This window comes from Coregonus lavaretus (assembly GCF_964263955.1).
Source record: "Coregonus lavaretus genome assembly, contig: HAP1_SCAFFOLD_1881, whole genome shotgun sequence".
NCBI lineage: Eukaryota > Metazoa > Chordata > Actinopteri > Salmoniformes > Salmonidae > Coregonus > Coregonus lavaretus.
Genome location: NW_028163671.1, coordinates 59,822 through 84,579, shown reverse-complemented (window position 1 = coordinate 84,579; position 24,758 = coordinate 59,822). Strand labels below are relative to the sequence as shown.

At 42.9% G+C, this 24,758-nt stretch overlaps 1 protein-coding gene and 1 pseudogene across 5 annotated transcripts; both read left to right on the top strand.

Annotated features, from left to right (window-relative positions):
• Positions 1–417: 417 nt before the first annotated feature.
• LOC311117889 (migration and invasion enhancer 1-like) lies at positions 418–3,509 on the top strand (annotated as a pseudogene). Its single transcript has 4 exons — positions 418–567; positions 819–916; positions 1,998–2,074; positions 2,185–3,509. The product of its transcript is annotated as a migration and invasion enhancer 1-like (transcript).
• A 9,906-nt stretch (positions 3,510–13,415) lies between these two features.
• LOC311117894 (band 3 anion exchange protein-like) lies at positions 13,416–24,037 on the top strand. Of its 4 annotated transcripts, none has more exons than XM_084192795.1 (21): positions 13,417–13,559; positions 15,263–15,436; positions 15,702–15,788; positions 15,945–16,000; positions 16,631–16,734; positions 16,845–16,891; positions 16,997–17,162; positions 17,363–17,571; positions 17,730–17,772; positions 18,050–18,234; positions 18,416–18,623; positions 18,867–19,070; positions 19,211–19,359; positions 19,574–19,768; positions 20,463–20,708; positions 20,915–21,004; positions 21,144–21,310; positions 21,392–21,633; positions 21,787–21,956; positions 22,405–22,578; positions 23,002–24,037. In XM_084192795.1, exons 3-21 carry the CDS (start codon positions 15,762–15,764, stop codon positions 23,077–23,079), a joined length of 2,760 nt encoding a protein of 919 aa, XP_084048921.1. In that variant the 5' UTR covers positions 13,417–13,559; positions 15,263–15,436; positions 15,702–15,761; the 3' UTR covers positions 23,080–24,037. The 4 variants fall into 4 exon arrangements, with proteins under 4 accessions (XP_084048922.1, XP_084048921.1, XP_084048920.1 ...); XM_084192794.1 differs by having other exon boundaries at positions 15,263–15,460; XM_084192793.1 differs by lacking the exon at positions 15,263–15,436.
• Positions 24,038–24,758: the final 721 nt, after the last annotated feature.

The window sequence follows — 24,758 nt, the reverse complement described above, 5'->3', positions numbered from 1 at the left end:
GTATGAAACATTAAAAAATAATGTATGCATTTACTAACTGTAAGTCGCTCTGGATAAGAGCGTCTGCTAAATGACGTAAATTGGATTGTTCATTGCAGTGTCATCAATAACGCCCCAAACCTCACCTATATGTCTATAGTATTTGCCATTCAAACGGATCAATAATCCCATAGAAGTGAAGAAGAAAGGGAAAGGATGCACGGCGCTTGTAACGCCAAGGTAGTGGGTTCGATCCCCGGGACCACCCATACACAAAAATGTATGCACGCATGACTGTAAGTCGATTTGGATAAAAGCGTCTGCTAAATGGCATATTATTAAAAGTATTGGAACAGGTCCCTGCTAGTATTTTCTTCCTGCTTTTTCTCGCTCCTCCCACCTCTTTTTACACCAATCGAAAGCATTTCTCTGCTCATACGCTTTAGCTAGCTAGTTAGCCTTTTTAGCATCTGTGTTACACAATTGTGTCTTTAGGTCAAACCAGAATCAGCGTATCGAGAAGAAGGAACTAGCAAGCTAGCTAGCTTCTTCAACAGCCATGGGTGTGCAAGTCAAAGTCGAATACTGGTATGTTTATTTTCCATTTATTGGATTATTCGCCTTTTTTTCTAAGCAGCTCCCATGCGTTTTAGCTAGCTAGCTACAGTATCATAGCGCAGATAATACCCACACATTGATTATGAAACGGGCTGTGTTTTATGCTAGCTAACGTTAGTTGGTGAATGTTTACCTTAAACATTGCTTGGACATTTCCCCCAACTACTTTAGGGTTAATTATTCATCACTAAGTCATGTTTTTGTTTTGTCGTTGTCTTTAGCGGTGGATGAGGGTACGAGCCCCGCTATCAGGAGCTCGCGCGGGTTGTAACCGCGGAGTTCACTGAAGCGGAGGTGTCAGGCTTCGTAGGAAGGCAAGGTAAGTTGGTCCTTTCGACATAGCCTACTACAGACAATGCAGGTACGTACAGTGTTGGGAAGGACACAGTACTAATGTGAAGTATTTTGACATAGCTATATATTATTTCCTCTGTGTAGCGATATACTCACTGGACAGTTTATTAGGTATACATCTAGTACTGGGTTGGACCCCCCCCCCCCCTTTGCCTCCAGAACAGCCTGAATTCTTCGGGAAATTGATTCTTCAAGTCGGAAACATTCCACAGGGATGTTGGTCTACACTGACGCGATGGCATGATGCAGTTGCTGCAGATTGGACCGTGGTACACCACCGCCACCAGCCTGTACCGTTGACACCAGGAAGGATGGGCACATGGATTCATGCTGCTTATGCCAAATCCTGAATCTACCATCAGCAACAGGAACCGGGATTCGTTGGACCAGGCAATTTTTTTCCACTCCTCAATTGTGCAGTGTTGGCGATCGCGTGCCCACTGGAGCCGTTTATTCTTGTGTTTAGCTGATAGGAGTGGAACCCGGTGTGGTTGTCTGCTGCAATAGCCCATTTGTGACAAGGATCGATGAGATGTGCGTTCTAAAATGCCGTTCTGCACACCACTGTTGTGCTGTGCCGTTATTTGTCTGTTTGTGGCCTGCCTGTTAGCTTGCACGATTCTTGCCGTTCTCCTTTGACCTCTCATCAATTAGCTGTTTTAGCCCACAAGACTGCCACTGACTGGATTTTTTTGGTTTGTTGCACCATTCCCGGGAAACCTTAGACACTGTTGTGTGTGAAAAGCCCAGGAGGGCGGCCTTTTCTGAGATGCTGGATCCGACGTGCCTGGCACCGACAATCATACCACGCTCAAAGTAACTTAGGTAACTCGTTTTGCCCATTCAATCGCACAGTAACTGAATGCCTCTGCTGGTCTGCCTGCTTTATATAGCAATCCACAGCCACGTGACTCACTGTCTGTAGGAGTTAACCATTTTTGTGAACAGGGTGGTGTACCTAATAAACTGGCTGGTGAGTGTATGTCTCTACTTTAGTCTGAAAGACTACATTGTTTTGCCTTGATTTTATGCTTTTGTTTCTGCAGGCAGTTTTGAGATTGAGATCAATGGGAAAGTAGTCTTCTCCAAGCTTGAAACTAGCGGCTTCCCATATGAAGATGACGTAAGTTGTTAACTTCTTACAAAGCTGGCATTTTAATGTCTGACACACTGTCTGTGTGTCAACTGCCAATGACTAGCACCATTGACACAATATGTCTTATCCCCCTGCAGGTCATGGACGCTATCCAGAAAGCCCATGATGGCAAGCCAGTGGAGAAGATCACCAAGAGCCGCCCACCTTGTGTCATCCTGTAGATCTCCTCTCCCTCTATCCTCCAACCCTGCCCTCTCCTGACAGCAGCATGCTGAAGACAGGACGGTGCACTCCCATCACTGCCACTGTCATCACTCACTCAGCCTTTGCACTAACCGGGCATGAGGGTGACACACAACTCTCTGTTGAAACTACACTACACACGAGTTGGACTAAGACCACTGAAGCCGCTGTCTTTGATTTAGAGTACAACCTGTGGTAAGGTTTTGTTGTGCCTTCTCTCTCCCCTCTCTCTCTGCTCCCATTGCAGTGTTCCAGGACGTATATGATTACTGTAGCCCAAAGCTGAAAGGTTGATAGTATGATAACCCCAGTCCTGGTAGCTCCTATGTTATGGGATCAGAGAAAGGGAGGAGACCGTAAGATGGAGGGGCAAACAGGTTGGGGGGAACACCCTGTTATATTCCAAAAGCCTCATTGCCTGGCAGACAGTTACTGCCTGATTGTTGTAATTCCTCTCAAGAAGGGAAGGAGCTAAATTATTTTCAGCCCTCTGTGGAAATAATTATATCAACAAGCTCTAAGCGTCATAAGCCCTGTTTCACAACTTGTATCCTGTACCCTACTATGCTGATGAACGTGCTGCTTAAACCTGTCACTGTCAATGCAATGTTTGTCAATTGATTTAATAAGATGTGTTCTAAAGTCTATGAAATGGAGACACTTTAAACTAGGTCGAAACTTAGCCTTTTTACAGGGTTTTTTCTGTGTCAGTTCTGTCATTACAACTTTTGTTTATTTTTAAAACTAATGTATATCTATGTCGGAACTTGGATGTAATATATATTATTATTTTTTGTCCATTTTATAGCTAATCTGTCTGGAGCATTCCAGGCAGTGTCTTTAACAGTGAACTAGGTTTCTCTTTAGCCGAAATGTGAGAAACACCATAGTAGCCAAACCTCTTGTGAATTCGCAATTGTATACTGCCACTGAATCATAGATAATGCATTTTCATTGACTCTGTGGCTTTTATATATGATCAGCTTTACTATTAGTAGAGCTGACCTTGCAAGTAGATAAATCCTTATTTGTTTTGAAGGCCATCTCTCACTGGTCTGTCTATCACTAACGACACCTCATCAGCATCTGTTTATGCGTACAGTTTATTGAATATCATCTCTGAATATTTTTTTTCCCGTTGCCCAGGGCTGTCAAGTATGATACCCATTGGGAGAACTTCTATCACAAAATAAAATTATGGATTATTTAACTGTATAAAGATGTTAGTATTGTCTTTCTTAACGTGTCATGTTCAAAATGACTTAACATATGTTTTTTCTTCTCTTTGTTTCACTTCAGTAATAACTACTCAACTCCATAAGAATGGAAGAACAATTGAATTCTAAAGTGCTATGTAACAACATACTAACATGTTATTATTAGAGTATTGACTCATTCACAGGTCTGAACTGTTCTTACAGTACATCCCCATGGCAACAAAGCACCTCAGGTGTGTTACTCAGGTAAGTCTCAGTAATTACTCTCTTGTTGATGCTCACATTCAGACATCTAATACCACTGTCATGTGATCATTCTATAGGGGGAACAGGTGTTTGTGTGCTGTTGGCTACACCCACGCTGTAATGTCAACACAGCCAGCCATGACAACCGCAGCAGGAAGAGAAGAGCCTTTGGAGCAAGAAGCATCTTGGTAAGTTTCATACATTGCATCTTCATTGATCAAACCCTGTTGACTGGCTACAGTATAGTGTGTCTGAGTGTTTCCTGTAGTGAATGTGTTAAGCAGGGTTGGGGTCAATTTCATTTTAATTCATTACATTCAGGAAGTAATCTGAAATTATAATTCCACATTGAATAGAATTTGAGGACAATTTAAATTTCATTTTTCTTCCTGAATTGGCTGGCGTTAAGTTCAAAATACCACTGCCATCAAGCTAGTTATGTACTTCTGCTAACTGAAATTTTTCCAACTCACTCTGAGTAGGAATAGATCCTCTCAGATATTACATAGAGGTGTTGTTCCTTCATGTTATGGTCTTGACACAGTACACACATGGAATCCAATACCCTGCCCAGCTATATTATTGTCTCTACATGTTTCAATGTTTTTCTAGAACTTATCCATTACTGAAGAACAGGATAGAAACTTGAAATATCTCAGGATGATGAGCCTTTGGAGACTTGATTGTCAATGGTTTTTGTTTTTGCAATGTTTCATTGTTTGTTTTACCTGAAAAAACAGTTAACTATCATGTAGTAACTTGTCTGTTTCGGTTGATCACTGGCCCAACCCTACCTGGGACAGTAAACCCGTATTCCAATATACCCTTTTAGACTTACTCATGACTAAGGAGGCAGGTTACGATTGCTCCTATTGTGTTTTCATATTGAGGTTTCTTACTCCTCCCACTTCAGTCAGCCAGGCAAAACACCTTTACATCAGCGAAGCACATTCAAGAATAAAGGAGTGATAAGAAAGTATGAAAATGTATGCACTCACTAACTGTAAGTCGCTCTGGATAAGAGCGTCTGCTAAATGACTAAAATGTAAAATGTAAAATGATAAGAAGAATCTGAGTCAAAAGCCATGGGTGTGGTGCAGATCAGAGTGGAATACTGGTAGGTTTATATTAATTTAAATTTGGGAGGATGCGTTTGTTTTACGGAGGCCGGAAACTATGGAAATCATGGAACATTTCCATTATGCAAACCATGGAAATGATATGGAAATATGGCAACTGCCATACCTTTTAACACTCAGGTTGAGTCTGTATGTTGGCATTTTATGCTGTTTTAATTATTCATCACTGTTTGGGTTTTCTTATCACTGTTTTAGTGGCCAATGAGGGTACGAGCCCCGCTACAAGAAACTTCAGCAGGCTGTCGCTGTGGGGTTTCCTGAGGCGGAGGTGTCAGGCTTTGTAGGACGAAAAGGTCAGCTGGATACCCATTCAATCACATTTATTTTATAAAGCCCTTTTTACATCAGCAGCTGTCACAAAGTGCTATACAGATACCCAGTCTAAAACCCCAAAGAGCAAGCAATGCAGATGCAGAAGCACAGTGGTTACAGTGAAATGTATTGTGCAAATGTTGTAATATTTACCTATTCTTTTGGTAAAATACCAGTTTTCACACCTGTTTTGTGTATGTGTCCGTCAAGGTTGAACCTACATATTGTTTTGAAGATACAGTTGAAGTCGGAGGTTTACATACACTTAGGTTGGAGTCATTAAAACTTGTTTTTCAACCACTCCACAAATTTCTTGTTAACAAACTATAGTTTTGGCAAGTCGGTTAGGACATCTACTTTGTGCATAACACAAGTAATTTTTCCAACAATTGTTTACAGACAGACTATTTCACTTATAATTTACTGTATCACAATTCCAGTGGGTCAGAAGTTTACATACACTAAGTTGACTGTGCCTTTAAACAGCTTGGAAAATTCCAGAAAATGATGTCATGGCTTTAGAAGCTTCTGATAGGCTAATTGACATAATTTGAGTCAATTGGAGGTGTACCTGTGGATGTATTTCAAGGCCTACTTTCAAACTTAGTGCCTCTTTGCTTGACATCATGGGAAAATCCAAAGAAATCAGCCAAGACCTCAGAAAAACTTTGTAGACCTCCACAAGTCTGGTTCATCCTTGGGAGCAATTTCCAAACGCCTTAAGGTACCACATTCATCTGTACAAATAACAGTACGCAAGTATAAACACCATGGGACCACGCAGCCGTCATACCGCTCAGGAAGGAGACGCGTTCTGTCTCCTAGAGATGAACGTACTTTGGTGCGAAAAGTGCAAATCAATCCCAGAACAACAGCAAAAGACCTTGTGAAGATGCTGGAGGAAACAGGTACAAAAGTATCTACAGTAAAACAAGTCCTATATCGACATAACCTGAAAGGCCGCTCAGCAAGGAAGAAGCCACTGCTCCGAAACCGCCATAAAAAAGCCAGACTACGGTTTGCAACTGCACATGGGCACAAAGCTTGTACTTTTTGGATAAATGTCCTCTTGTCTGATTAAACAAAAATATAACTGTTTGGCCATAATGACCATCATTATGTTTGGAGGAAAAAGGTGGTTGCTTGCAAGCCGAAGAACACCATCCTAACCGTGAAGCACGGGGGTGGCAGCATCATGCTGTGGGGGGGGGGGGGGGCTTTGCTGCAGGAGGGACAGGTGCACTTCACAAAATAGATGGCATCATGAGGAAGGAAAATTATGTGGATATATTGAAGCAACATCTCAAGACATCAGTCAGGAAGTTAAAGCTTGGTCGCAAATGGGTCTTCCAAATGGACAATTACCCCAAGCATACTAACAAAGTTGTGGCAAAATGGCTTAAGGACAACAAAGTCAAGGTATTGGAGTGGTCATCACAAAACCCTGACCTCAATCCTATAGAAAATCTGAGGGCAGAACTGAAAAAGCATGTGCGAGCAAGGAGGCCTACAAACCTGACTCAGTTACACCAGCTCTGTCAGGAGGAATGGGCCAAAATTCATCCAACTTGTGGGAAGCTTGTGGAAGGCTACCCGAAACGTTTGACCCAAGTTAAACAATGTATAGGCAATGTTACCAAATACTAATTGAGTGTATGTAAACTTCTGACCCACTGGGAATGTGATGAAAGAAAGAAAAGCTGAAATAAATCATTCTCTCTACTATTATTCTGACATTTCACATTCTTAAAATAAAGTGGTGATCCTAACTGACCTAAGACAGGGACTTTTTATTAGGATTAAATGTCAAGAATTGTGAAAACTGAGTTTAAATGTATTTGGCTAAGGTGTATGTAAACTTCCGACTTCAACTGTAAGTGTGATGCTGTTGTTTCTGCAGGCAGCTTTGAGTTGGAGATCAACGGGGTGCTGGTCTTCTCCAAGCTGGAAACAGGTGGCTTCCCCATGTAAAAGGATGTGAGTACCGGAAGCTTTCTCCTCTGAAGTTGCAGAACGGTCAACTTCAGCCAGTTTGTTCACTGAAATTGACACAAATGTTGTGAAATTGACGCAAATGGTCTCAACAATGTGTATGCCCCTTCAGGTCAGGGACGCTCTCCAGAACACCTATGATGGCAAGCAAGTGGAGAAGTGGACCAGGAATTGCCCAACTTGTGTCATCCTGTAGATCTCAATTCCCTCCATCATCCAACCGTAATCACTCAGACCAATGCTGCTGTCTGTCACCACTCACACAGCATAGACTCTTTCCTATCTAGATACCTTTTTGGTTGTTCCTTCTCTCTCCCCTCTCTCTCTGCTCCCATTGTAGTGTTCCAGGACTTTATATGATTACTGTAGCCCAAAGCTGAAAGGTTATAGTATGATAACCCCAGTCCTGGCAGCTCCTATGTTATGGGATCAGAGAAAGAGAGGAGATGGAGGAGACTGGTTGGGTGGGACTTCCTTATTCCGGACCTTCTATGCCTATCTGTTTACAGCACCATCATCAGCCAGACAAACGATTAATATGAGCTGCTAAAGCCTGTTGTGTTATTGTGTATTGACCTCTCATATTGCAACTGATGCTTTGAGATTAGTTTTATGTTAAGTAGAACTGGTCAGTTGAGTAGATGAATTGATAGTTATGGTTATGAAGGCCACCACCCACTGGTCTGTTTGATACACTAACGAGACATCAGCCCATGTTAATAATAATAATATGCCATTTAGCAGACGCTTTTATCCAAAGCGACTTACAGTCATGCGTGCATACATTTTTTTTTTTTTGTGTATGGGTGGTCCCGGGGATCGAACCCACTACCTTGGCGTTACAAGCGCCGTGCTCTACCAGCTGAGCTACAGAGGACCACAGTTCTTCACATTTGAATTATCATTGCTGAATACTGTTAATGATTGCTGATGACAATGTGTGATACCAACTGGGAGGACTTCAATTTCTAAATAAAATAAAATGACATTGTTTGTTGCTTTTGTTTTCTTCCTAATTGTTGTCATGTTCAGAACTCAGGCTTTACTGGCAACACAGGAGGAAGGAGGAGACTGCAACCCATATAGACAACACTTATTTTCACTCAGGCACATTTGTACACTAGAGGGTGACACATCCTCTGCCTACAATTTTATATTACTTGCCATACTCAATTCAGCATTAAAAAGTCCTATTCTGTAAAGTGATATTTGCTGAATTAGTTTTCACATGTTTATCTGACTTCTCCAGTATGTTCTGCGTAGTGGACTGTCTGTTGAATTCCTTTTGCTTGGTTGATGGTTTTGCACTTCAGCCCTTTATGAGTTTCTGCTCCTTGGGTGGTAAGTAGCTGACATTGGCTAGGTGGGTCCAGGGTACAGGCTCTGGTAAGGAGTGATAATTCATGCTAGCCTGCTTGCTCTAGGGCTGATAGAGCCTATCGTCTGAGTCTATGAGCTCCATAGTACTGTCACCTATTTTGTGCCACACAATTCCCCCATCAGAACTTGATGAATTGAAGCATTCAAAATTAGCATTGTGTAATTCATAGATGGGGTTGCCATGATAATTTTTGCAAGAGACCTCCATACCAATCAACATTAAATTCTTATCTCTGTGAAGAATGAATGTTTATGCTGTTATTGGTTTGTAATATGATTTGTTAGAGGAGATCCCCTCCTGCATCGGTTTGGATCAGTTATAAAGCTGGTAAGGGACTGTATGTCACAAGAAGGATGCAACCAACAGCCTCATTAGTCTTTCAATATTGTAGTTAATTGCCGGGAATACATCGTTCCTTGCGGGGATGGAACCCAGGACACCATGACTCCTAAGACAAACAACCCCAAGAGAATGAAGTCCTCATCTAAGTTCTGCATATTACATACGATAATGCTAAAGAGGCATATGGACACAGCAGATAGCCCTCCAACTCCACTATTAATGATAACCGGCCTGTGCCACAGCAGAATCGCTATGTTCTCTATCACTGTCCGTCCGTCCGTCCGTCTCTCTCTCTCTCTCTCTCTCTCTCTCTCTCTCTCTCTCTCTCTCTCTCTCTCCCTCTCTCTCTCTCTGTCAGGCTTCTCCCCTTTTGATTTGTCTGATTATTTATTGTTTTCTCAGTAATTCAATACCTTTGATACTTCCTCAACAAGACACGCTTATCACTCCCAGAATGCTTCAGCTCCTGCTTATAACATTTAATTTACATATACATAACATAAAAGGCTGATCAGATCACATGTTCACAATGAGTACATTACAATACCATTTAGCTCCAAGACAGGTGCCATAAATTGAATGGGAAATAGCATACAGTGGGGAAAAAAAGTATTTAGTCAGCCACCAATTGTGCAAGTTCTCCCACTTAAAAAGATGAGAGAGGCCTGTAATTTTCATCATAGGTACACGTCAACTGTGACAGACAAAATGAGAATTTATTTTCCAGAAAATCACATTGTAGGATTTTTAATGAATTTATTTGCAAATTATGGTGGAAAATAAGTATTTGGTCAATAACAAAAGTTTCTCAATACTTTGTTATATACCCTTTGTTGGCAATGACACAGGTCAAAAAGTTTTCTGTAAGTCTTCAAGGTTTTCACACACTGTTGCTGGTATTTTGGCCCATTCCTCCATGCAGATCTCCTCTAGAGCAGTGATGTTTTGGGGCTGTCGCTGGGCAACACAGACTTTCAACTCCCTCCAAAGATTTTCTATGGGGTTGAGATCTGGAGACAGGCTAGGCCACTCCAGGACCTTGAAATGCTTCTTACGAAGCCACTCCTTCGTTGCCCGGGCAGTGTGTTTGGGATCATTATCATGCTGAAAGACCCAGCCACGTTTCATCTTCAATGCCCTTGCTGATGGAAGGAGGTTTTCACTCAAAATCTCACGATACATGGCCCCATTCATTCTTTCCTTTACACGGATCAGTCGTCCTGGTCCCTTTGCAGAAAAACTGCCCCAAAGCATGATGTTTCCACCCCCATGCTTCACAGTAGGTATGGTGTTCTTTGGATGCAACTCAGCATTATTTGTCCTCCAAACACGACGAGTTGAGTTTTTACCAAAAAGTTCTATTTTGGTTTCATCTGACCATATGACATTCTCCCAATCCTCTTCTGGATCATCCAAATGCACTTTAGCAAACTTCAGACGGGCCTGGACATGTACTGGCTTAAGCAGGGGGACACGTCTGGTACTGCAGGATTTGAGTCCCTGGCGCCGTAGTGTGTTACTGATGGTAGGCTTTGTTACTTTGGCTTTGTTACTCTGCAGGTCATTCACTAGGTCCCCCGTGTGGTTCTGGGATTTTTGCTCACCGTTCTTGTGATCATTTTGACCCCACGGGGTGAGATCTTGCGTGGAGCCTCAGATCGAGGGAGATTATCAGTGGTCTTCCATTTCCTAATAATTGCTCCCACAGTTGATTTCTTCAAACCAAGCTGCTTACCTATTGCAGATTCAGTCTTCCCAGCCTGGTGCAGGTCTACAATTTTGTTTCTGGTGTCCTTTGACAGCTCTTTGGTCTTGGCCATAGTGGAGTTTGGAGTGTGACTGTTTGAGGTTGTGGACAGGTGTCTTTTATACTGATAACAAGTTCAAACAGGTGCCATTAATACAGGTAACGAGTGGAGGACAGAGGAGCCTCTTAAAGAAGAAGTTACAGGTCTGTGAGAGCCAGAAATCTTGCTTGTTTGTAGGTGACCAAATACTTATTTTCCACCATAATTAGCAAATAAATTCATTAAAAATCCTACAATGTGATTTTCTGGGGGAAAAAATCTAACTTTGTCTGTCATAGTTGACGTGTACCTATGATGAAAATTACAGGCCTCTCTCTTCTTTTTAAGTGGGAGAACTTGCACAATTGGTGGCTGACTAAATACTTTTTTTCCCCACTGTATGTACTTCTGCTAACTGAAATTTTTCCAACTCACTCTGAGTAGGAATAGATCCTCTCAGATATTACATTTTGTGGAGGTGTTGTTCCTTCATGTTATGGTCTTGACACAGTACACACATGGAATCCAATACCCTGCCCAGCTATATTATTGTCTCTACATGTTTCAATGTTTTTCTAGAACTTATCCATTACTGAAGAACAGGATAGAAACTTGAAATAACTCAGGATGATGAGCCTTTGGAGACTTGATTGTCAATGGTTTTTGTTTTTGCAATGTTTCATTGTTTGTTTTACCTGAAAAAACAGGAGCCTCTTAAAGAAGAAGTTACAGGTCTGTGAGAGCCAGAAATCTTGCTTGTTTGTAGGTGACCAAATACTTATTTTCCACCATAATTTGCAAATAAATTCATTAAAAGTCCTACAATGTGATTTTCTGGATTTCTTTTCTCAATTTGTCTGTCATAGTTGACGTGTACCTATGATGAAAATTACAGGCCTCTCTCATCTTTTTAAGTGGGAGAACTTGCACAATTGGTGACTGACTAAATCCTTTTTTCCCCCACTGTAGGTGCTATAGTAAATGGGGAAAAATGGTGAATGCAAAAGCCCAAGTGCAGTGAACATCTAGAGCCCTGAAATTCTATTCTGGACCTTGAAGCCAGTTCCACTGCATTTTGTCATTGTTCCCCTCTAATCAGGGACCGATTTAGACCTGGGACACTAGGTGGGTGCAATTAATTATCAGGTAGAACAGAAACCATCAGGCTCTGGACCTCATAGGGTAAGAGTTGAATACCCCTGATCTACCCCTGATCCACATGGGCGTGGTCCACTGCTTATCTAGTAACCCCTCTGTCATGAGAATGGATGAACATACTGTCATATTTCTAATTGCCCAATTAATGCTTTTCACAGATTGATTCAGCTTTAATTGACTACTGGCAAGAATGGTGGTGGTGCACAAAAACATTTACGTTTAAAGTAACAACAGTTGTTGAGTGGTAACAGGGGATGTTATTGATTTCCACTAGGTTACCTCACCAAAAAAAAGAAAGATCCAACAAGCATTGAGCCAGTTAATAAAAATGCATTTCATACCGGACTATACGTTTTTTCAATTACAAGGACCGGTATAAACATTTTGTTATTTCCCTTACAGGAGGTGCACGAAATAGAGAAGTTCCTTAAGCGAAGCTGGAGAGATCGTTCATACAGGTTATCAGATAAAAATAAAGATACAGTATGTTGTGTGTTTTGTAGAATCAGAGCAAATGGAAATATAGTTAAATATTTCAATCTCTGTTCATCTCATTAAAAGCCAGGAGGAATGTCACTCTCCTGTCTCACAGAGGTATGGAATAGGTCACCCACAGACCACCACCATCAGGTACTCTCTATATTTGGATACATAAGATATATTTACTTGTTTCTACGTATGTTGCTGTCATGAGTTTCTAGTGTTTGAGAACCAAGACCCAATTAAGGCCCTAAATGGATCAATGTTGATCTGATGGACTGAACTTTAAGCCACAGGGGGATGGGGGAGTTACAGTATGTAATGTTCAGTGGGGGCCTGGGTAACACTTTATTTGGATAGTCCATTTGTAGATGCTCTACAGACTATCTACAGATTATCAGTAACATTTCAACTAAGTATCTACTAACCCTAGCTCTAATCCTAACCTTAACCCTTATCCTAACCCTAAACTTAACTCTAACCCTAACCCTAGCCCTAACCTTAAACCTTACTCTAACCCTTATTCTAAACCTAACCCTAACCGTAACCTTAGCAAGGAGTTGCTTATTAACATATTGTTGATAGTATGACCATCTGTAGAGCATCTACTGATGCTACTATCCAAATAAAGTGTGACCGAGGCCTGCTTATATATTTGGCAGCGCTTAATGGAAATAAGTTTAATTTAATAATAAAACCCTCTCAAGGTCATCATGAGGGGGAATCCCTCCCTTCATAGAAGGGAATCCCTAGTATGTAAACAAGATGACGTCAGAAGTCAAGATGCTCACGTCCTGATAGAGTGCCCCCCTTTATACCCCCTTTCCCCTCCATGCAGGGTGAAGCTGGCCCTGTTGGCCCATACAGGTTTGGTCTCTCTGGCACCCTATGTCCTGACTTGGCCCCATTCCAAACAGAGAGGGCGGAGGGGAGAGAGGAGGGTTGGGATATCCCTGGCCCAAGGTGGGCCACATCGATAGGGCTGTTTGTCTGTCACACAGGCCTTATCTCTCTATCCCCTTTGGTGCTGAACGTAGTACAGCGTTTCTTGGGCCAACATACTTTCAAATGGGTGTTCCCTCCATTTTCTCTCTTTCTCTCTCTGTGTCTCTCCATCAGCCCCAGGTCACTCTATCATTGGGTACGTTTACGTTCGCTTCGTGGCGATCAACCTATTTCTACTGCCACAGACCAGGCTGGATCACCTTGGTGCAGGTAAGGGTGTGACCTCCCAGGCCAGGGGTCCATTACTGGGGTCTGTCATTGAGGGGGCTTGGGGGTCAGTGGTGTTGAGTGGGGTACAGGTGAGAAAAGGTAGGGATTTGAATGGATTATGCTACAGACAACTTTATCTAACTTTCCATTAACTCAGATGTAGCTGAGGTTTATACTAAAAGTGTATCATACAAGCCTGTCAGTGAGAATTAATTTTTTGAATGACATAGCTGCAAGTTACAAATAGGATAATCCCTTTTTTTGGAGTTTGTCTTTCTACAACCCAAGTCTCGCAATTAGTCTGTTGCTAACTAACCGTACAATGACCCAGGTGGTTTTTTTCTAGTTTGTAATTGGTACAAAAAATACTGTCAAATCTAACGAGCATTATGTGTGAGTTGTATAGTACAATTGAAGGTCTGTAGTGTTTGGTTGTGGCCCGTGATGTTTCAAACAACAACTAACATCACGCTTCTCTTCATCAGTTTAATTAGTGATGGTATATGTGAAGAATGTTGACTTTTTTTAGTTTTCCCGCTCACCTCAATTTAGTGGTCGACGGAGGTTAAAAAAGCTCAGGGTCACAAGGTTTGAGAGATTATGGTGGTAGTGAACAGTGTCTTCTTATCTGTCCAGCAGCCTCTGTTGTTCCAATGTTATATACAGTTGCATAGTATTTCTAATCAACATTATTTTATGTGTATTTGGAGCACTACATATTCATTGTGTAACCAGATATATGAAGACACAATTTTAAGTTAATACACATTAAAATATTCTAGTTCTTACTGTACACTTCAAGCTTTTTAATGTCTGTCATTGTACCACGAGTTACCACCAGCCTCTTTTTTTCTTTACTGTATTTGGAGTAGAGTAGATCTGTTAAATGACGTGTTACTGTACAAAATAGTTGTTACAGTATGAGTTGTAATATTGTAAATGACTGTAATGGATGACTAGAGCACTAGGGTGTCTGTCTGGCCTGAGGAGGGCGTAACCCAGAGATAAGACTCTGTGAGTCTCCCACTCAAACCACTGCAAGGGCCACACTGTCTCAACGGCTGACTCATGGTTAGGAGCACGACTCATAGCGGCTGTGACACGAGCTGGCGGTATCTTGATTAAATGGGCCTCAAAATGTGTCATAAGTGTGCTTATAAGGCTTACTTGTGTAGAGGTTCATATGCTCTGTTGGCTGGGCTTGTCACACATTGTGACCAATTTGGCTTCACTGTGTGTATGAGGAGCCCATGAAAACATGACAAAAACAGTCCATTTAGAGTTTACTCCAGATTACCCCAGATAGAGTTTACCCCAGATTACCCCAATTAAAGTTTACTCCAGATTACCCCAGTTAGAGTTTACCCCAGATTGGCCCAGCCCCAGTTATAGAACTGATGCAGGAGTAGTTGAGTCTCAAGTATTCCCAGAATTATTTTTCAGGGCCAGGGCCATAAGCCCCTCCCCCAACCCCTAAAAGGGTCAAAATAGAGCTGAGAGGTCTAGACTAGAGCAAGGTCTTATTCGATGTCACTGTTGAACCATTGATTGTGACATTAGAGGGAGTCCCCTAATATCCCCCCTCTATATGAGAGTGGGCTGGCATTCCTTAGCTCTTCGGAGACTAAATCATTGGTACGTTTTTATTTACAAGGCCATACTGAGACAGCTCCTTTTCACCTGTGTACCTACATTGTCCACAGACAAATGACAACTATTACCTGCGCTCACATGACTGTGGATGGTTGACTGTGCCGAAGGCCCGTACAGAGCTAGGGGGAAAAGGTTCCAGTTCTCTGCCCCTTCCATTTGGAATGAGCTTCAAGAAGTCCTGGAAATTACAGGAGCTCCTCCCTTTACATGTGTTTAAAGCTAGGGTAAACACTATGATGGAAAATGAAGTGAGGGCCTGTCAATGTTTTGACCCTTCATTGCACCACACTTCCCAAAACCATCTTGCTACTCAATGTGTAAATGTATGTTTTTAAACTGTAGTGTTTTGCTTTTTTGGCCAGGTCTCTCTTGTAAGAGATTGTTCATCTCAATGGTCAAATAAAGGTTAAATGCATGTCTGTATTTCATGTGTCTAATTCTAGTGTGTTTGTGTTTGTTCATTTATGTCAATGTGCATTCACATTACAGGGTATGCACAAACGTTGCTGAAAGTTGAAGGACAGACGAAGCAAGCACTGACACACTACAATGGAGAACGATCTGTCTTTTGGAGAGGTGGACAAAACAAATTTTTATTGCAATAATGCAGTAGATGGGATGGGGAAATATGAATTGTCAATTCAAAGTATTTGTTACATTTTATTTACATATTTTACTTTGACCCCCCCCCCCCCTCTCTCTCTCTCTCTCTCTCTCTCTGATTCCATCCAGGATATCATGTCCTATGAGGAGGAGAGTGACTCTGCCTTCCCATCTCCGATCAGACCGTGAGTGCTTCCCCCTCTTAAAAGTTGTATTTGTTTGTCTAATTAGCATTTCCTCATACAAGAAGTCCAACCTGAACCATATTATAAGGAATTCAATGAATGGGTGAAAGTGTCTAAAACATAATATTGTCAACATATACATCAACTGGTTGTCTAAAGATTGTCATTGTGAGTGATCAGAAGTAGGCCTACTGTAAGTTATTATACAACACCACCCCCCACTGGCCTAAGCCAGCATGACGTCCTTATCTGAGAAGGCAGGACCGATAATGCAGAGCTTGCCCAAGTCTCTCACTGAAGTCACCAATCTCTGGTAACACAACCAGCGAATGGTTCTGACGCCACAGAATATAAACTACAGGCTTTTGCTGCCCCTTTTGGCCAGAACACAAAACATCAGGAGCTGCAGGTGCATGGATGAACGTTTAAAAAAATATATTTTTCAAAAAATTGCAAATCCTTCTCTCTGTCAAGGGGGCTGACTTCCGCCACTTCATAAAAGAAAGGAGCACAACCTGGCCTGTTGTCTGTAAGATCTGGTGAGACATGGACAGGTGTTGAGGAGCAGCACCCCTGCGTCCTGTGCCCCCCTCACTAACCTGGTTATCCCCCCTCCCCCTCCCTCCCCAGGACCCCACCGGGCCACAGTGGCAACTATGACCTGGAGCAGAGCAGGCAGGAAGAGGACAGCGACCAGGCAATCCAGAGCATCGTCATTCACACCGACCCAGAGGGTGAGCACTAAACGCCCATCAACACATTCTCTCTACACCCTCTGTATGTCTCTCCTACACAAGTACACCAATGGAGTGCTAGTACTGAACACTCTCTCTCTGTATTTCAGTCTATCTGAACCTGAACACCAACGCCAACACCAGAGGGGATGCTCAGGTAAGCTCCATTTGGGGTAAAGCTTCAAATAAATGGATACCTGGTATATTGAAAAGGCAGTTGGCATTTTGAACCTGATCATGACATTGTGTGTGTGTGTCTCAGGCCTATGTGGAGCTGAACGAGCTCATGGGCAGCAGCTGGCAGGAGACAGGCCGCTGGGTGGGCTATGAGGAGAATTTGAACCCAGCAACGGGCAAGTGGGGCCCCTCCCACGTCTCCTACCTTACCTTCAAGAGTCTGATCCAGCTTCGCAAGATCATGAGCACAGGTGACTATCTGGGACAAATTCACTGTGTTTATCACTCAATCTGTAATAATTTCTGGACATAATCTGGATAATTTCATGAGGTTATTATCAAATGAATCTTTTCTCAAAGCCACCATATTAATCTGTATTTCCAACACTAGGTGGCAGGCAGCAACAGGCCATGTTTGACCTATCCCAAAACTATGTCTGTGTGTGTTCAGGTGCGGTCATTCTGGACCTGCAGGCCAGCAGTCTGTCTGCTGTGGCTGAGAAGGTGGTGGATGAATTGCAGAACAAGGGTGAGATCCGTGCCACTGATAGAGATGGCCTGCTGAGGGCTCTACTGCAGAGACGCAGTCAGTCTGAGGGAGCTGGGGCTCAACCCGTGGGAGGAGACATCGAGATGCAGACCTTCTCTGTCACCAAGCAGGTAACACTAGGCTTGGGAGCTATATCCCACCGCTAAATCTCAATATCACTCCAGCACTTCATGACTTCATTCAACCTCTCACCCTCTTTCTTTGATAAATCTATCTTTCTCTCTCTCCCAATATCTCACTAAATGACCTTCCACCCTTCGCTTTTCAGAGAGATACAACTGATAGTGTGGAAGCCTCCATTGTCCTCTCAGGTAGGCTGTGTGTGAAAAGTGAAATACAACTCACCACCAACTGGAAACTCTGTCTGATTTGCCTATTCAACCATTTATTCTAAAGAGTATGGAGACTGTAATTTACATTTACGTCATTTAGCAGACGCTCTTATCCAGAGCGACTTACAGTTAGTGCATACATTTTTCATACTGGCCCCCCATGGGAAACGAACCCACAACCCTGGCGTTGCAAGCGCCATGCTCTACCAACTGAGCTACAGGGGACCTCATAATCTAAGCTCTATGTGTGTTCCAGGGGTGATGGACTCCCTGGAGAAGCCTGCCGTGGCCTTCGTCAGGCTGGGGGACTCTGTGGTGATAGAGGGGGCCCTGGAGGCCCCTGTGCCGGTGCGCTTCGTCTTTGTGCTGGTGGGCCCTAGCCAGGGAGGAGTGGACTACCATGAGAGTGGCCGTGCCATGGCTGCCCTTATGGCTGACTGGGTGAGAAAATAGGAGTGGAAAGAGGAATGAGACTTATTAAGGCCAGGGAGCGCAAGGGGTGAGGGAAGGAATGGGAAGATAGGAGAGGGAAGAATGAGGCGATGCTTCATAGTATCTAGATTAATCTTTTCAGTGTTTTACAATAGCTAACCCTGCTCTCCCCACGTCTCCGGTCCTACAGGTCTTTAGTCTGGAGGCTTACCTAGCCCAGACTAACAAGGAGTTGACCAATGCCATTGCTGATTTCATGGAATGCAGCATCGTCATCCCGCCCACTGAGATCCAGGACGAGGGCATGCTCCAGCCAATCATCAACTTCCAGAAGAAGATGCTGAAGGACAGACTCCGCCCCTCTGACACCCGAATCATGTTTGGTGGCGGGGCCAAAGGTCAGTCACACAGACTAACCCTGTAGTTACAACTAATCTAAATCTACATATATCTTGTTAATTCAATTTCCAAATTAGGGATTGTTTACGTTTGGCCTACATTTCCTTCTAATATGATTTTCCAAATAAAATGGATTGATGTTTTGAAAATGCAGAGATTCTGGAGATTCTAGTTTAAACCCATCCAAAACACTTGCTCTGTCTGTGCTCATTTTGAGTCATTTTTTGTTTTGTTTTGTCCAGCTGATGAGGCCGATGAGGAGCCCAGAGAAGACCCGCTGGCCCGGACAGGCATCCCCTTCGGCGGGATGATAAAGGACATTAAGCGGCGGTACCGCCATTACATCAGTGACTTCACAGACGCCCTCGACCCCCAGGTCCTGGCTGCTGTCATCTTCATCTACTTCGCTGCCCTGTCCCCTGCCATCACCTTCGGAGGCCTGCTGGGTGAGTTCATGTATGAAGGAGGGACCCACCTAGTATCATAGAGGACAGGAGCACTGACTGACTCTATGTAGGATTTGTGTGCAGGCCTACATAATAGTGGTTAAAATCATGACCTTCATCCCCCTGACCTCTGCCTCCAGCCGATAAGACGGAGCACATGATGGGTGTGTCTGAGCTGATGATCTCCACCTGCGTCCAGGGCATCATCTTCGCCTTCTTGGCAGCCCAGCCTACACTGGTCATCGGCTTCTCTGGACCACTGCTGGTGTTTGAGGAGGCCTTTTTTGCGGTATGTACCATAGAACTTTCACATCACAGCTCAATGAGCCCTAGCTCTGACCCCTGATGACAGTATGCTGAGACATCACTGCTTTATGTCATCAGGATGTCAGTCATTTTAGACATGATTTACATCGGCTATTATGATAACTGTGAATTTCAATGTTACAATGCAAGTACATCGTTAACATAAGCAACTTATTTTTATCAATCCCATTGTCTAGTTTTGCAAGTCCCAGGAGATTGAGTACATTGTGGGCCGTATCTGGGTAGGCTTGTGGCTGGTGATCATCGTGGTGGTCATTGTGGCCGTGGAGGGCAGCTTCCTGGTCAAATTCATCTCCCGCTTCACCCAGGAGATCTTCTCAATCCTCATCTCCCTCATCTTCATCTACGAGACCTTCAGCAAGCTCATCAAGGTACCACACATCACTCCACCTCATCTCCTCACATCCATACCAACATTTACATCCATCCACCATCCAAGGTACTTTTTTTAATACCTAAACTGACTGCATCACTTCTTCTTTTTATAAGAAACATTAATGTGTTGAAAATCCCAAATTGTTTGCATAGTCAATTTACACACAGCTCTGACACACACACTTACCCCACCAGACATGCCACCAGGGGTCTTTTCACAGTCCCCAAATCCAGAACAAATTCAAGAAAGCGTACAGTATTATATAGAGTCATTATTGCATGGAACTCCATTCCATCTCATATTGCTCAAATAAACAGCAAACCTGGTTTCAAAAAACAGATAAAGCAACACCTCACGGCACAACGCCTCTCCCCTATTTGAACTAGATAGTTTGTGTGTACGTATTGATATGTAGGTTACGTGTGCCTTTAAAAAATGTTTTATGTAGTTCTGTCCTTGAGCTGTTCTTGTCTTTTAATGTTCTGTATTATGTAATGTTTCATGTTTTGTGTGGACCCCAGGAAGAGTAGCTGCTGCTTTTGCAACAGCTAATGGGGATCCTAATAAAATACCAAAATACCAAACTGTAAATACAAAAATAAAACCTGTCTTTCTCCTTTCCTTCACACCCCTCCTGTCCTCCACTGCTAACTCATCTACATACCTACTTTTCTTCTCTTGTTATTCAGATCTTCAAAGCTCACCCTCTGATTCTGAACTACGAGCACTTGAACGACTCCCTGGAAAACCCTTTCCACCCGGTGGTCAAGGAGCACATAGAGTTACATGATGATGGCAACAAGACAGTGCACGAGGTCATACTTGAGAGGGCCTATCCCAACACCGCCCTGCTTTCCATGTGTCTTATGTTCGGGTGTTTCTTCATCGCATACTTCCTCCGTCAGTTCAAAAATGGCCACTTCCTCCCTGGACCGGTAAGAGCTACAGCTTTTTTCAACAGTGATGACTACTGTATGTCTGTGAACAAAGCAAACTTTTAACAACCTGGTGCTTATTCAGTATGTTGCTGCTGAACAGTATTGAGGAGAGATGAATCAGGATAGGGTATTTTAGGGCTGGAGAGCCCCCTCTGTTTTCTGTGTGTGATAGCCTTCACTTTATATGCTTTCCCTATCACCAGATTCGTCGGATGATTGGAGATTTCGGTGTTCCCATCGCCATTTTCTTCATGATCGCTGTGGATATCACCATTGAGGATGCCTACACTCAGGTTCGTGATTTATAGGTTTGTGTTGCCTTGACTAAAAGGTGATCTCAGTGTATAACATATCCTCAAACTGTTTCATGTAAAAAGGGATATCTAGTAATAGATTAAATACAGCATATGTATTTTGTGTGTCCCCTGGCAGAAACTTGTGGTGCCCAAGGGTCTTAAGGTGTCCAACCCCAACGCCAGAGGCTGGTTCATCAACCCCATGGGAGAGAAGAAGTCTTTCCCCGCCTGGATGATGGGCGCGTGTTGTGTGCCAGCCCTGCTGGTCTTCATCCTCATCTTCCTCGAGTCCCAGATCACTACGTTAGTAACATCATCTTCATGTCCATAGTCCCTCCCCAACTGCTAAGCCTCCTCTCATTGTTTGACCTCTGACCTTTCCAGGCTGATTGTGAGCAAACCAGAGAGGAAGATGGTGAAGGGCTCTGGTTTCCATCTGGACCTGCTCATCCTGGTCACCATGGGAGGCATCGCCTCCCTGTTTGGGGTGCCCTGGCTGAGTGCCGCCACCGTGCGTTCTGTCACCCATGCCAACGCCCTCACTGTCATGAGCAAGGGAACTAAGCCTGAGATTGAGAAGGTGCTGGAACAAAGGATCAGCGGCATGCTTGTGGCCGCCATGGTCGGTAAGTGCTACCATATAGGCCACTGAGATTTAGCTGACACAGTCACTACTGACGAACAGACAGAACACTGGATGTCTAAACAAAAGGCCAGCACAGTCCTTTGTTGATCTCCTAAAAATGTCTGAGAAATATTGTTGTTCCTGCTATTCCCAGGTGTGTCTATTCTCTTGGAGCCTATCCTGAAGATGATTCCGATGACTGCTCTGTTTGGAATCTTCCTCTACATGGGTATAACCTCACTCAGTGGGATCCAGATGTGGGACCGAATACTTCTGCTTATTGTACCCAGGAAATACTATCCTACTGACGCCTACGCACAAAGGGTATGCTGTCTCTCTCCATCCTCCCATCGCCCTCCTCTCTGTTTCATCGTTTTATATCATTATTTCATTTATGAAACATACCAGACAATTCCTACACAATAACACACTGTGGCAATCACAATGTCATTCTCAACTTTTGTTTTAGAAGTGTGGGGGACATTATTTTGTATTTTATTTTTATACAGTCGGATAAACACTCCAAACAGCCTACCTGACCGCTCGGAGGCATCTGCATGGTCCTAAAGCACACTGTTGCCTCGTTTTGTATCACATTCCAATTATAAAACTGGGGGGGCCAAAAATGCAATTTCAGAATGTGGGGGGGACATGTTGCTGCTGTGGGAGGTCCCCTCCGTCCCCAGTGAAAGTTGCGCCCCTGGTAAATATAAGTATATATCCAATGTGTTGCCCCTGTCTTAACCCTCCTTCTCTCATCTCCTTACTGTAGGTAACTACCATGAAGATGCACTTGTTCACTCTGATCCAGATAGTGTGTTTGGGAGCTCTCTGGATGGTGAAGATAAGTGCCTTCTCCCTGGCTCTGCCCTTCGTCCTCATCCTCACCATCCCTCTGCGCATGGCCATCACTGGAACACTTTTCACTGACAAGGAAATGAAATGTGTAAGTGGCACACAAATGTTGTAATGTGGTTAACTACAATCACAGGCACATGCATGTGTTATGGGTAGGAGCCTGGTCTCAGGTCAGGACCTTATGTTATGTGCTTTAGACAACTATTGTTGTCATGCTGATGAGTGGTCAGAAGAGTTAGCTAAATCACATACAGATGAGACCAGTATTGACCTGATGGAATCTGCAGAGAACATTTTCTAAATACCCATTCAGCTGTTGATCATCTTGTGATGAATAGAATGACAGTGTAGCTATTCATTTTCTACATAATGGGTTCAGTTTCATTTCTATTGGAAATGTTATCTTTCAAACCATTTCAGGAGGTTTAGAATAAATTCTGCCTCAGCTAAATCAGTGTGGCTCGACTAAACTGTGTGTATTTCTCTAATGAGACTGTGTGTCCTGTTGCAGCTGGATGCCTCTGACGGCAAGGTGAAGTTTGAAGAGGAGCCAGGAGAGGATATGTACAACGAGTCTCCGTTGCCATGAACACATGGACATGACCTTTCACTTCTCAACTCACTGAGAGGATCCAGTGAACTCAAACAATGCTTTAATAGTGACTGATGTCTAACACATTTATTAGTATGTGCCATCAAAATATATCTTTAGGAAAATGTATTTTTAGCCAACTGTCCTTAAACGTCATTGCAATTGGGTATGTTTGTGTGCCAAGCTAAAATGAAGGTCTCAGGTAAGCATTCAAACCTTTTTAATGACAGGTAGCCTAATATTCTACATTATTAATATGACAATTAACATTCATCTCTCAAATACCCAAATAATGCCCAAAATATAGTCCCATCAGTATTAGGCAGATAAATAGATAAATGTAATATTCTAAGTCACACAAAAATGCTTTTCTATGGGACTGTTATTTTATCCTTTGTTCTGTAGCCTATTTTATATCCTAGTTAAATTGTTCTCCTTTGTTACAGTTTGGTTTTATGCTTCATTGTGGTGAATTGTCTGCTTATTGAATGAAATGATTATGTAGATTACCTTTTGTTCTTGCTGTTTTGTTTAGTTGCAAGCTAATGATAGAAAGTGTGAGTATGGAGGTAAAATAATCTTAGTTCTATTTTTGGGTGTCCAGTGGTGTCACTCATTCACAGTTCTTCTACCCAAATACATATTTACCTCAGGATGTAATGCTTTCAGGATTGCAAAGGTGGGAGGGATACATATAGGAAATTGATTGATTAATCACTGAATGAATTGTAACAATATTATAATGATGTGGAGGAGAAATGTGTAAATATTACAAATGAATCACAGCAATAAGATCTGACTATAGGACTATTACACAATTTTATCATTGATCAGGGAGAGGTGTAAAAGGACAGCTGTATATTTGGTTTATTGTATGTTGATGTGTGCTTGAATCACTGTACAACTGCTGTTTTGATTTTCACCACCCATCCAATTAAATATATTTTAAATTTGACTCAATACCATTTCATTTCTTAATTCAAGACCACTTTATTCATCAATGGGAGGAGGGCTGACAGTGCTGGTCCACAGGAGCGCTGAGAAGGGCGCCACTCCAACGCGGTTTAACGAGGCAGTGCGCTCATTGGAAAGTCATTTGTTTCCAATGGATCTGGCTGTATGGATTGGATGGCTGGGTTACGCCCACAAACTGACAAGGTGGAGTTGGAAGAAATTACACGAGTGGGAAAATGAACCCGTCAAATAGCCTGCTAGATTTGCAAATAGCAGCACCACTAAAAGTATAGGCCTATCCATGGAATACGATTCTAGTATCTGTTTCGTTTTCGCAAACTGTCAGCAGAGTTAGCGCTGGCATGAATATATGTTTATGACACTTTTTTCCTCCAAATGTTCAGTAGGCCTAAACACTGCAGATTATTATTAAATGTTATAGTTATTATTCTATAATTAGTGAAATTACTTTGATGTAACAACATTAGCTGACTAAAGTTCCACTTAGATATAGGCAGCTGTCTGGGACAATTAACTTTTACTAAAGTACCGGTAGTCTAAAAATATTTGCACAGCTCATTGTCCTCGGTTGGCCACGGCGGGTCGGAGAGCTAAATGTGGAAAAATAGTATGGCTGTGGGTGATGCGTTCGGCAGCGGGGGAGAGATCGAAAATGCGGATGTCTTTGCTAAGAGAAATGGTCGGATCGAGAGAGCTGCGCG

Bases quoted from the DNA above. Each gene is read 5' to 3' on its own strand.
- LOC311117894 (XM_084192793.1), top strand. From the start codon at position 15,762: ATGGAGAACGATCTGTCTTTTGGAGAG. The intron at 18,235-18,415 runs GTGAGAAAATAG...CCGGTCCTACAG, and splicing joins CTGCCCTTATGGCTGACTGG to GTCTTTAGTCTGGAGGCTTA. The intron at 21,957-22,404 runs GTATGCTGTCTC...TCCTTACTGTAG, and splicing joins CTGACGCCTACGCACAAAGG to GTAACTACCATGAAGATGCA.